A 13,826-nucleotide genomic window follows, 5' to 3' on the forward strand; every position below is an offset into this window, starting at 1 on the left:
ACTTCCCCTCCAATTTTTAGGACACACAGGGTGCTGCATAATCCCCCTCTACAGAGATGGGCAGAAGATCTCATGTAGACCAGAGATAGTAATAGAGAGCTGGAAATATTATGTCTGCTGATGGCTAATTAGTGGGAGTCACCTCTGTTAGTGTCTAATTCTCCCAACTCAAGAGCTTACAAAGTCCTTTAGAACGTAGATAGATAGATTATGAAACGTAAAGCTTGTAATCATTGTGACAAAAGCATAAACAATGGATCATCGAGTATAGAAGAGGGACAGTTCAACTTAAACTTCCTGCCTTGGCAGTAAATGAGAGGAAGTGTTAGCTCTAGAGAAGGTCAAGTTTAATGCCTAATAAATGTTGCTGAATTTGATTAGGGGGAGCTAGAAGGCCTTTCCCCAGTAGGCGACCACTTGGATTTGGACGGCACATTTAAGTCCATGGGGAGCTACTGCATATTGAATTGACACAGCGGCAGACACTGGAGTTTCCCTTTATCAAATACCTTTGTTATAGTGAAGCCCTTGTTTTGTAATCTGTCGTCTTGCTACGACAAGCTCTAGGGTGCTTTGAAGTGTTAAACCAAGCCCTTGTGAGAGAAAGATGGCAGAACTCTGTAATAGAGAAAACACAAGCCAGCTAGAGCCATGTTTAAATGCTGCCTGTGTGGTTTCCTGGCCTGCCAGCCACGGGCATACAACTTACCTGTTTGCCTCATCTCCGAAGTCAGGGATGCCACCACCTGACTTCTGAAGCTGTGAGAAATTATAGACTGTCATATCCAGAGTCTTCTGTGTTTACGTGTGTTCATATGTATTTACAGGACTTTTTATTTTTCCAGGTCCTGCTTTACGTCCACCACTAGGCTTAAGAGAATTTGCACCAGGCATTCCACCTGGAAGACGGGACATGCCTCTTGATCCTCGACAATTTTTACCGGGACACCCACCTTTTAGACCTTTAGGCTCTCTTGGTCCAAGAGAGTACTTTATTCCTGGTCCTCGACTACCGCCCCCTACTCATGGGCCCCAGGAATATCCACCTCCACCTGCTGCAAGAGACTTAGCACCTTCTGGCTCTAGAGACGAGCCCCCACCTGCCTCTCAGAGCAGTAGCCAGGACTGTTCACAGGCTTTAAAACAGAGCCCATAACTCTGACCTCTGACATTTAGTCTGAGAAAGTGAACTGTGCACCATTTGTTAGAGTAAAGGATTTCATTGGCTTCAGAATCCAAAAGTTTATTTTAAAAGGTTTGTTTTTAGAATTAAGCTGCCCTGGCAGTATGCATTTTTGATAGTCTGAGAAAGTGAACTGTGCACCATTTGTTAGAGTAAAGGATTTCATTGGCTTCAGAATCCAAAAGTTTATTTTAAAAGGTTTGTTTTTAGAATTAAGCTGCCCTGGCAGTATGCATTTTTGATAGTCTGAGGAAGTGAACTGTGCACCATTTGTTAGAGTAAAGGATTTCATTGGTTTCAGAATCCAAAAGTTTAAAAGGTTTGTTTTTAGAATTAAGCTGCCCTGGCAATATGCATTTTTGATAGTCTGAGGAAGTGAACTGTGCACCATTTGTTAGAGTAAAGGATTTCATTGGTTTCAGAATCCAAAAGTTTAAAAGGTTTGTTTTTAGAATTAAGCTGCCCTGGCAGTATGCATTTTTGATAGTCTGAGGAAGTGAACTGTGCACCATTTGTTAGAGTAAAGGATTTCATTGGCTTCAGAATCCAAAGTTTAAAAGGTTTGTTTTTAGAATTAAGCTGCCCTGGCAATATGCATTTTTGATAGTCTGAGGAAGTGAACTGTGCACCATTTGTTAGAGTAAAGGATTTCATTGGCTTCAGAATCCAAAAGTTTAAAAGGTTTGTTTTTAGAATTAAGCTGCCCTGGCAGTATGCATTTTTGATAGTCTGAGGAAGTGAACTGTGCACCATTTGTTAGAGTAAAGGATTTCATTGGCTTCAAAATCCAAAAGTTTAAAAGGTTTGTTTTTAGAATTAAGCTGCCCTGGCAGTATGCATTTTTGAGCCAAACAATTGAAAAATATAATTTCCCCCCTAAATAAAAACCACCTCATAAGCTAGAATCTCCTTACAACTTTGAAATGTGCAATAAGGAATACCTGTGTTTTAGTTAATGTAGCGTATGTAACTGCTAAATGATTTAGAATGTCATAGAAATATGAACATTTCCTGTGGAAATGCTAGAAGAACATGTATTTCCATTTATTACCCTATTTTTAGTGTACACCAGTTGAACACAGAGCAATGGTGTTTATTAGCTTGGTTTTTTAAAATACTGGTCGCAAAGACTGTTACGCTAAAAATGTTTACTAAAAGATCACTTTGTCTCCCTTCTTGCCGAAGTTCTTTGTAGTAATAGTTCATAAAAATTTGGTTATTACAAGTGTTGTCTCATTGAATTGTTCTCTCACTAAACTGCGTACCGTTCGGAACCGCGTAAACTGGGGCTTGCAGAGCTGCCCACAGTGACCGGCAGCACGCTCCCTGTTGCTCAGTGCTCGGGAGATGCAATCTGAAGTCCCCTGGAAACACCACAACAACCAGATGTCTTCCTTGTCCTTTAGAGAAGTCAGCGGGCCCCTCGGTGCAGCATTCACCTGCTTTCGGGTGACTCACTGCCAACGTGACGATGGTCTCTGAGCATGAGCTCGCCGTCGTAGCAAGAGCTGTTTGCCCCAAGGTTCTGTTGCAACCATATTCGCATTAAGGGTACATTACCGATAACTAGAAAATATGTTGTGACCATAAAAAGTAAGGAAATTTCCTTTTCAAAAAGTACAGCCTATTTCTCCCATACCTTGCCTCTGGTTTTCAAGGAAAACGGCAAAAAATTCAGAAGAGTGCAATACTATGAGAAAGAATGATTTAGGACTAAGGTTTGTAGGTTGCCCATGGTTCTTTTTGTTGATTACTGCTACTCCAAAATTAGTATTTGAATATTGGCACTTAGATTTAAAAACCAGTAAATATGGGAATCTGGGATTAAATCCTATTTAAAGTATTACTATACCTATTACTACTTCTTGCTTTTTAAATAATCTTTAGGATTTAGATTAAGTTATGAAAGGCTGGTAGTATTCACTACTTAGAGTACACTTTCCCCTTCTCTGAAGTTCTCTGTCATGATACTATTGAAACCCAGACCATGACCCATCAGCATTCTACTACTTAAAGTACTAATGAATGCCCTATAAAATAAAAAGCAAAAGCTTCACTGTGAAACTTTTTTTTTTTTTTAACACTAAACTACCAGACAACAACACTTTGAAAAGATAGGGACCACTGAAAGAAGACAACTCTTTAAAATTCATGAGTAGTTCTTCAGGAAGATAAATCACAGGTGTCTTCCCATTTAATTTCAAGAACAGGAGATGAGAGAGGAATACCTCCACAGGTAATAGCAGAGGTTATTTTTACCATGTCAATAAGACTAAAACCACAAATCCAATTCCTGAGTAAGGTCAGTCTCTTCAAGACACAAAATGATGAGGTTAATATAATTGCTAATGTTAGATAGTAATGAAATAGGCGACACCTGCTAGCAAAGATAATCAGGTTGCAAAGATAAATCAGACCTATTTTAATGCCAAAGCCAGTCCTTTTTTACCTCTACATATTTTCAGTGTTTGTCCTGTATCGCCTGTTCCCAGGAGTCCGTAAGGTGCAGAGCAGGTCTGGTGCTGCTCCCTTGAGCTGTGGACACCGCGCCTCCACGCCTCCCAGGGCCCTGTGGCCACAGCAGAGCCCGGGCGGCCTCCCTGTCCCAGCTGCTTCACGGGGCTTCTGCAGCTCCTCGTGTGTCTGGGCTTAGTTGCTAAAATCATCTCATTGATGAAGTGGCAGCGTTTTGGCCTGAGAGCATTTCTACTACAGTTCTTATCCAGTAGCTGCCTTTTTTTCATTAGACAGTAAAAAATAATTTGTGGGAAGTACAGTATTCTGTGTCTACTGCTTCCAGATGATCGCTTGTCACCCCATTCAGGTCTGAATTAAAGCTACACTAATGACACAGCATTCCATTCAAGCTTCTTTAATACTGTGGAAAGGCATTGCAGTTCATACAAACCATACTTATGTGAACGACAGCTGGTGCTTCTTCATATAAATTATCACTGACATACATGTCTTACGCTCTATGAGAAAAGAGAAAGACCAACAGATCAATTTTGCTACATTTTAATAGTAGGTACTTTAAGGGATTATTTTTTAGGTCTCGTCAGCAACATCAAACAGAAGGTACTGAGTACTCCACAGGGTACAGAGCGCTGCCAAGCACCTTAGAACATATACAGGACTTGGAAAAAATGTGGTTCTTGCCCCCTTGAGGAGCTGACAACTAAGTCTAAGGGTTGAGTGAACAAGGTAATTAAGGCAAATTCTTCATCCCCTTGAGCTATTGTGGACTGAATCATTTTTGGAATTAATCTAATTAATACAAGAGACAAGACTTAAATTTGGTTGAGAATTCTTTCAGGCTCTAAGTTTTTAACATCTTAAACAGAACTGACAGACAACCGGAAGTAAAGACCAGCTTTCTTGAAGTGCAAGGGCTAGAACACTTCACTGCGGCTGTTTCAAAAAGCACACAATGAACTGTAGGACTAGTTATTACACTAGTTTAAAAACAGGCCAAGTACTGGTGCGTTCCCCTCGTGCTAGCATCGGTCATTCAACATAGTGAATGTTAAAACGTGTGGGTCTGTATCTAACCCACAGAGAGCCCGCCCCCAATGTTAATGTCCTGTGTGTCACATAGCCGCCTAGAGTGTCCTCTGAAAGTTTTATTTATGGCCCATTAAGTCAAAAGTACTGTAAATAGTCAAATTATAATAAGCTAATGACCTGCATATTTCCATATGGATGAAAGTCAATATATCTACATAGAAAATAAACGGCAATCCTGTCTACCTATATGAAAACAACTAGAGTAGCTCCGGATAGCTCCAGATTTTGCATACTCACCACTCCAAGAAGAGGTATGCAGACTGTAAGGGTTCACGATCAGTTGTCAGAAAAACAGCAGTTAGCCTGCGGCATCTCACTAGCATCTGACTCAGTGTAGCTTACATGATTTAGAAGATGTTACAAAGCCATCTAGAAGTCTAATTATTCCGACATGGTTCCATCATTAACCCTAGAACCACTATCAGAAAGAAGAATAATGTGACGTAGAAGAAAAGCTAATCAACGGACTACAAATGTACTCTTTCAGAAAAACAATCTGGTCATCTGGAAAAATCACAGCTACAGCCTGGGAACCCTCCCGTCTGGATACTGATCTGGCCAAGGCACACGATTTCTAACCAGGAAAACTATGAGATCAGGGTGAGTTTAGGCCACCTCGGAGGAGCAGCCTATCCTTTTCCAGACTGATCTCCCTGGGCCGAACAGGCGGTCCAATTCCTCCTCTCGGAACAGTTTCATACTCTCCTACTCCCATCAGCCCAAAGTTTGGCATTAACTCAAAAAACCGAAAAAGCATACTGGAGCAAAAGTGAACGGATGTGTAAACTCTAGCACATTCTTATTGCTGTATTAATTTTTGAAGATGAGCAGATCCTACCCACAGCAGTGTTGTTCCAGGAAGCAGGGTAGGAACAGTGGTGAGTTAGAAAAGAGACTATGAATTGCACAAATACTATAAAGGTAAAAACATGTTTCAAAACTACAATAAGCCCGTATCCAAAGGAGTTGTCTAGGTCAGTGGAGTGCTGGGCTGTGAATCCCACGGGCTCGCTCTGGCCTGCCGGCGCCCGTGTGGCCCGCCTCCTGCCCGGTGGAGGGGGATACGCTGCGCAGAGCTGGGCTGGTTGCTACTGTGTGGGAGAATTCACAGACGTTCCCGGTGACTCATGTCAGGATCATTCCTTGTGCAAAGTCTGATGTAGATGAAGATAAAGTGGTTTCTTGGTCAGTAACTGCAATTTCTTTCTTTTAAAGTCAGTGGGTTTCTTGTATCTGCAACCACAGTAGAAAAGTCACGGTTTAACATACGGGGATAACTGGCCTGCTCTACAGCCCCACACTAAGAGAAGGAGTCCGCATCAGACCGGTCCGAGGCCGGCGTGCGCGTCACTTACAGTTCTATTACAATCGGCCCGGCTTTAATTTCATCCATCTCCATGAAAGCAAAGCACTTGGTGCTGGTGAACCTTTTTTTCGGCTTGTAGTGTTTGAATTCAAAGAAGATAGCTGCACCTGCGGAAAGAACACAAACCGCATCAGCCCGGACGGCGCGTCCTCCCTGGGCCCCTCAGTTTCTCCCGTCGGGGGAAGCATCCGAGCAAGCAGCGGTCAGCAGTTTTACACGGTAACCTCTTGTCAGTCTCTCTGATGAGACCACGGTAGCTGTCACCTAAAACTCCTTCACCCGAACGAAGTGACACAACAAACACAGAGGATGCGTGCGAAGCACGAACGTTCCCCACAGACGCTTGGCAAGCAGCGGAGCCCAGTAAGGGCTCGTCAGAACATCCAAGCTTAAAGCACGGCTCCTCCCTGAAACAAAAACTCAAAAAGTCAACTTTTTGGGGGGTTTTGGAGTTCAAACATAAATCATGTGCTGGTTCACTTTTTAATTAGTACCGGTTTCCTAAGACCTTTTATAGTATTCAAAGCACAGTTTTGTTTTTCCCAGAATTCTAAATGTTCTGGGAGACAAAAGGCTAAGGAGGAGCCGGCCGGGTCCTACTCCACCCCTCCCCCAGTGAGCAAGTGGCAATGGGGAATTTAGAGGTTCTCATCACCCCAAAGCCCAACAGAGATGCTCTCCCCACAGAAAGAAGCTTAGAACAGAACAAGTTGCCTCATCAACGTAGCCAAGAGCAATTTCTTTTTTAAAAGATGTTATTTGAGAGAAGGAGCTCACATGTGCGTGTGAGCAGGGGGAAAGGCCAAGGGAGAGAATCTCAAGTAGATTACACGCTGAGCACGGGGCCATGCGGGGCCTAATCTTCATACTGAAGACAGCCTAATACTTCATACTGAAATATCTTCAACATTATTTCTTAAGCCTATCCTCTCCGTATTCTTATAGCGACTCTCCAGCTTTGGTGTGTATGAAAACCAGGTGCAAGCCCCCCCAGAGACTGCTGAGCCGAGCCAGTGGGCTTCTGAGTCAGGAGGTCTGCCGGGAGGTGGGGGCCCTGAGCACTGGCATCTAACGTGGTTCCAGGCGCCGCTGCTGCTCAGACTCACGGCCCCCACACCCATGGCAGCCCCACGACACAAGTCTTCCAGGGGCGGAGCCGAGGCGGCAGCAGCACCAGATTGGAGAAGTAAAATGTCACATATTTTATAGAATGTGGCAATGGCTCCAAAAGCACTTCTAGATCTCATACAAGCTTCCTGCAAAGTGTGAAAATGTCAAAAACTGCAAGACAATCTCAGGTGACGGAGGGATCCTGAAGTCTTGTCCTAGAACACAGACACTCCTGCAGCGCACACAACACCGAAAAGCGTTTAGTCTCAGGAACCTGCTCACTTGGAAATGTAACTTCACCTTTTTAAAAATGTGTTTTGTCCTTTCCCAACCTCCTGCCAACTACGCACAACTTATGGTATCTTTCTGCCCAATAAAATCAGCTGGAAAAACAGCTTATTCTTTCACCCATCGGAGAGTAAACCGTCAGAGCCTCTGTCTCCCTCCACTCTTCGGTAAGAGGAAAACTTAGACATTTTGTTTTGTTGTCCAAGATGATGAAATTTAATAATTAAAGAACACTTTATTATACAACTGCTATTTATTATACAACTAGATCATACTATTCCTAATTCCCATGTTTTAAAAAACCGATACTTCAGACACTAAACACTATGTGACACATACTTCTGCCCACACGCTAGCTAGCTCGAGGGCACACAAACCAGAGTTGAGAACTCTGGCCATCAGAAGCCAATGTTTACCACCACAAACCAACCTTTGGTTAATTTTTCAACATGCTTCTGGAGCTCAATGTCCACATTAAAATGAACATATGTATCTTCTTTTCTTGAAGCCACAGGAGTATCTTGCACAGGAGTTAAATCTATGCCATTCAGATCTGGAGAGGGAAAAAAAGAGTTTCAAACATACAGACTTGGAAACTGCCAACAAACCACAGAGGGTTATGTCTCCTAAAGCGGCCTGGCAAAAGCTGCGAGGAGAGTCTCAGATACGGACACCCCCTCTGGTGTGAGTCGGGACGTAGAGAGCTGCTGGTTTCTGGAGGTGTTCGGAGGGAGCGGAGGGCCGAGTCTGGGAGAGGCCTCAGGGCCAGGGGAGGAAGCCTTGCCAGGTACAGGTGCTAAAGAAAGCTTGAGGACAACAAAGTTTGATCCCTATTTTTAAGAAGGGAAAAGAGCTTTTGTCTTCCTTACACCGCTGTACTGCTGTATGCAACAAAAATCTGGAACACGAATGATATCCACAGTGGGGCCCCTACCCCTATTTTCCAACTCTGATCAAGCGCACGGCGTGGAAAGGCCTTTCATCAAACATGACAGAATTCTCCTGCTGTATTTCAGGGAGAGTCAGAACAGTGGCCATGAAAGCTGCCAATGAAACTTTTCTCTAAGTGAGTCATTCTTTAGACATGTTCCCTAAATTCTGACTGTCCCTGCTATAAAGTAACCTGATTTACAACAACCACAGGGTATACTAGGTATGGTGCACGGTTTTAATTTCCTGGAGCCAGGAATCTTGCAGTTTAATCAAATTCAACATGGACTCAGTTAATGACTAGCGTTTATGAATGACTCAATAGACTCCAACCTGGGAGAACTTACAACAATTTAATACGTTTGATTATTTTAGTTTAGTGTTTGCAACGGTAACAGAGCACCTAGAACATTACCCTGCAGTACATTTCTACAGTGTATTTTACCACGTGAGATACGTAGTTTTACAAATGGTCTATCACATAGTGTAGGGTAGCAAGACTTTCCAGGAGACCATGGACTTGGGAAATGATAACATCAGAGGTTCAAGTACTTCAGCATCAGTGATGTGGGTCATGTGGTCTCCATGTTAAAATTCTTCTCTGTGTCTGAATTCATTTTTCTGTTATTTGGTACTAATGAACCCTGAAGTCTGAATTTACTTCTGTGATTGGTAAGTTTAGTTTCAGCCTGTTTCTTTGGTTTGCCTTAAGGTGCAGATTAGCTGTAGATGAAAATTGATGGTGCAGGATTTCTGAGAAATAGTATGGTAACCTTATCCTCAGTTGCCCAGTATTTATTTTTAAAAGACCACTGAGTGCTTTACAAATAAAGTGCCCTATGAAGGCTTGACGCCAACAAAAGGATCCATCAGTGCAGATTTCGTCCTAAACCAAAGACTCAGAAAGTTATTTTCAAGGAATAAATGGTATGCCACGGCGGACAGGAAAAAACAAACAAATGCTGAAGACAACCGTGCTTAGTAAGAAATACAACGTTTCTCTCACGTCCCCAGCATTAGGCTCAGGGTGCGGCTATTCATGGACGTGTCCTACCTCCCCGTCTCCACGGATGGTTCACTGGAGGCCCGATGCATGCGCACGCACCCCTGCACGGCTCCCCTGGGCCAAAGACACCATGGCAGGAAGGAGGGGCCCAAAGGGGAGCTGTGGGGGAACAGGTGAGCGTGGGGCTTGGCCAAGAAAACCACACACCCTGAGAAGGTGGAAGGAGGCATCTGCTGTTGAAGACAGTGGGTATGTTTAGTCCACACCCTGGATCGGATTTTAAGGATACGGAAATTTACCAAAAAACTCTCAAAAGCAAATGCGCATGTCAGTTATAAATAATGAAGTATTTTTAGAAACACTCTCAGAACTACTCAGTGAAGGAACAAGGATGGCTGCCCAGGGATTTTCCCTCACTGTAGGGCGAAGGCAAATGAACGGTCACAGGTGCCAGGACCCAGCCCCACTCCTGCCCCTGGCCCCAAGTGCGAATCAACATTACACGGTTTGCCGGAAGGGAAAAGGCAGACAGAGTTATTTACCCTTTACGCTAACTGTGATGTAGGGATCTATGCACTGTCCTGCATCCTTCAGACCGATTTTCTCAATTCGGATGGTGAGTGAGGTCAGTCCTGGCTCTGACGGCAGCCTGGGTAGTAAAGTGCCTGACAAGAGAAGAGCAAAAAAGTGAGCAAATCCTGGAGCAACACAGAGAAGATACAGCCTTGCCCTTAACTGACTGAGGAAGTCGCCAGACATTGTTGTGGTTTCCAAAACTCCCATTCAATGTGATCCTTTTGGACAAATATTTAATGAGATACAAAATACATCTGTACTTCCCAATTCATATTCAACACTAAAGCGTAAGATGGTCAAATCTGTTGAAGATTCAACTCACTCTGGGAAGCCCAATTACAAATTACCACATACTTAATTATACTCACGTCATACACACATTTCACACTTACTCGCACTACATAAGATATATTTCCTACTCTATATGAAGTGGCAGAAAAAGACAAAGAGCTTTTTAAACTTTTCTTATATTTTCCCAAAGTTTGAGAAGCTTAATAACAGAATCAATCAACAAATCCTTTTTCTTTTTAAGATTTTATTTGAGAGAGAGAGAGTACGCAAGCGCACAAGCAGGGGGAGCAGCAGGCAGAGGGCAGGGAGCCTAACGTGGGGCTCGATCACAGGACCCTGGGATCATGACCTGAGCTGAAGGCAGATGCTTAACCAACTGAGCCACCCAGGTGCCCCAATCTTTTAATTATTAATGGAAGAAATAACTACAATTTAATATATGTACTTAATTAAATAATTTTATAATCTAATTTCCTATCCCTTTCTGCATCCTATTCTGTCTGATCTTTTCTCTCGGAAATTAATCCTACTGAGAACGGCATACACATTTGTATTTGAAACCCCTCTCATATCAGCCAAATTTTTTAAAACTAAAAGATCACCCAGAAGAGCATTCCCTACCAAAAAACAGACCTCAAGAAATGATATTATCTACTGAGAACAGATGTGAACCAAAGCTGACTTTAATCTAATATGCACACTGTATCTCAAACTAAAGTATCTAACATTTTTAAGGGATTTTGACATTTTTCATGTTTCTGTCCAACAATGTGTGACTCTACTTTTAATGATGAATTATTTGAAATACGTGAATCAACTTACTACCTTCAAAATAGAACATCTTAACTACAAACAGGTTTGAGGGGATTTTAGGGGGTAATGGACATGTCCTCAGATTGGAGCTATCAAACTGGTGAGATGTACAACAAACACTACAAAAGTCACTGAACTGTATACACTTACAATGAGTGAATTTTATGATGGGAAAATTATTATAGAAATTCAAGAGTCTTGGGGCACTTGGGTGGCTCAGTTGGTTAAGCATCCGCTTCTGGCTCAGGTCATGATCTCAGGGTCCTGAGATCCAGCCCCGCATGGCATCGGGGCTCCCTGCTCAGTGGGGAGCCTGCTTCTCCCTTTCCTCCCCATTTGTGGTCTCTTTCATTATCTCTGTTGCTCGCTCTCTCTCAAATAAATAAATAAAGTCTTTAAAGAAAAAAAATTCAAGAGTCTTAACTGGTGATATTTGTTAAAACCTTTGGCTTATGAAAAGTTAGAAATTAGAAAATCAAAACAGGACACTCAAAGCATATTAAATACCATTTCGAAAGGACAATTATAACATTACTTTTTCACAGGAAATTAGTCTTTGACATTTTGCCATATTTCAACACATTTTCAATATTCAATGGTTTTCTTAAAAATAAAAGGTCTCTTACTGCATCCACTGTCTTTTAAAGGATTTTAATTGTGAAATCTAACAAATATTTAGAAAGGCAAATAAAACAAGCGAATGGCCTAATGAAAACTGGAAAACCAGCATCCATGCAGCCATCACTTAGGTCAAAAGATAAGCATTACCCCAGGAGCCCCCCTGTATCACCGTGCACAGTTCTTTCTAATCCCGCTCCACTACCCTGGCTTCCAAAGTGATTGCTCGAAGGCACTGTATTAATCATGTTTTGCTCCTTTTGAACTCGAGATTGATCTGACTTGTTGCCAGTAGCTGTAGCTTGTCCATCCGCAGGACTGTGGTACCGGTGCACAGCACACCGGGTTCTCAACACCGCACAGGTGATGCGTCCGTTCTTCCGCGGACAGGCACTGGGAGTTGCGTGAACCGTGCTGCTGTAACATTCTCGCACACAGGTTCTCGTGCATGTGTGCACACATTTGCAAAAGAGAGGGGTCACCACTCCCATGGGGCGCCGCCCTTCTGCTTACCACGTGAAGACAATCTGTGTCCCAAGTGTCCATGCGGATACCCCCCTCCAGCACTGCTCCCCCTGTGCCCCGCCCCCCGGCCCCCCGCGATGATTGGAGGGTCAGACGCTTTTTAGCCAGTTTAGGTGCGGAGAAACGTCGGTCCGGTTTTCATGTGTGTTTCTCCAATGACTGACTGAGGGTGAGCTTCTTTTCATTTTAGAATGAGCATTTGGATTTCCTCTTTTCTGAAGTATCTGTTCAATTATTTTGCACATCTTTTCTAGGAATGTTCATCTTTTTCTTATTTGTAGAAATTCTCTAATATTTTGATACGAGCTTTCATTGGATATGTGTTTGCAATTAGATTCTCAGGTGGCTTATCTTTAAAAAGAAACTTTATATTGAAGGGCAACATATTAAAAAGCATATAAATTATGTTCAAATTTTAAGTACAGCCTAATGAATTTTCTCAAAGTGAACACGTCTGTGTAACCACCAGTGGATCCAGGCAAGACACTGCCAGCGTCCTGGGAGCCCTCCTGTCTCCAGCAGACCCCAAAGAGATAACCTTTCAGGATTTCTACCACCCCAGATTAGTTTTACGTGTTAAGCCCATCTCTGTTAATGGTGTCTTCTGATTATGATAAATTCTCAATGTTAACATTGCATATTTCTTAATCTCTAAATTCCTTTACAGTCACCACTTTCTGTGTACCATTCAAGTATCTTTCCCTACTCCAAGATCACAAAGGTGTTTTCTTATCTTGTAGACGTACCATTTTTCCATTCTACAATTAATTTTTGTCTTTGGTGTGTAGTAAGAGCCCAATCTCATTCTATCCAACATGGAAACCCAACTGTCCCAGCACTATTTATTTATTTATTTTAAAAAGATCTTTTTATTTATTTGAGAGAGAAAGAGAGCACAAGTGGAAGGGGCAGAGGGAGAGGAGAGAGAACCAACTTTGGGCAGGGAGCACGACACAGGGCTCAATCTCGCGGCCCTGAGACAGGGGCCTGAGCCAAAACCAAGATTCAGATGCTTAATGGACTGTGCCAGCCAGGTGCCCCCGCACCATGTATATAAAAGGCCATCATTTCTCCCATTGACCTGGGTGCACCCTGATCACAAATCAAGCACGGGCTGTTCTGGGCTTCCCACTCTGCCTCACAGGACCATTTCCTACCCTCGCACCACTACCACAGTATCTTCATCACTACAGTTTTCTAAAAAGTCTTGATATTCGGTAAAACAAATTCTCCCCTCTTAACATTATTTTCCAAGAGTCAACTAGTTTTGGCCGTTTGCTTTTCCATGTAAATTATAAAAACAGCTGTCAAGTTCTTAAGAAAAAAAAAATCTATTGGCATTGCAGTGAAGTTCAAGATCAACTTTATAAATAGTCACATCTGTACAAATTGCTTCTTCCAATCCATGAACTGAAATATTGCTTTCCATTTATTAAAGACTTCTTAATTTCTCTTGATAGTTTTATTATTTTCTTCACAAAGGTCTTAATACTTCTTTTGTTGGGACTTATTACTAGGTATTTGATATTCTATGATACCATAATAAATGTTAT

General features: G+C 42.5%; 2 protein-coding genes across 16 annotated transcripts in view; one reads left to right on the top strand and one right to left on the bottom strand.

Annotated features, from left to right (window-relative positions):
• The window catches only part of MIA3 (MIA SH3 domain ER export factor 3), an 83,231-nt gene extending 80,823 nt beyond the window's left edge, over positions 1–2,408 (top strand). For all 15 annotated transcript variants that reach the window (XM_082702273.1, XM_082702278.1, XM_082702269.1 and 12 more), the window contains 2 exons: positions 846–1,461; positions 1,944–2,408. In XM_082702273.1, the coding sequence (XP_082558399.1) occupies positions 846–1,156 (311 nt within the window). In that variant the 3' untranslated portion in view covers positions 1,157–1,461; positions 1,944–2,408. The remainder of the gene's footprint in view (positions 1–845; positions 1,462–1,943) is intronic.
• Positions 2,409–4,185: 1,777 nt separating this feature from the next.
• Positions 4,186–13,826, bottom strand: part of AIDA (axin interactor, dorsalization associated) — a 37,193-nt gene continuing 27,552 nt past the window's right edge. The window contains exons 7-10 of the mRNA XM_082702286.1: positions 9,993–10,115; positions 7,945–8,067; positions 6,106–6,223; positions 4,186–5,983 (exon numbers count right to left, since the gene is read on the bottom strand). Of these exons, the coding sequence (XP_082558412.1) occupies positions 5,887–5,983; positions 6,106–6,223; positions 7,945–8,067; positions 9,993–10,115 (461 nt within the window). The 3' untranslated portion in view covers positions 4,186–5,886. The remainder of the gene's footprint in view (positions 5,984–6,105; positions 6,224–7,944; positions 8,068–9,992; positions 10,116–13,826) is intronic.

This window comes from Mustela nivalis, assembly GCF_964662115.1.
Source record: "Mustela nivalis genome assembly, chromosome: 16".
Taxonomy (NCBI): Eukaryota; Metazoa; Chordata; class Mammalia; order Carnivora; family Mustelidae; genus Mustela; species Mustela nivalis.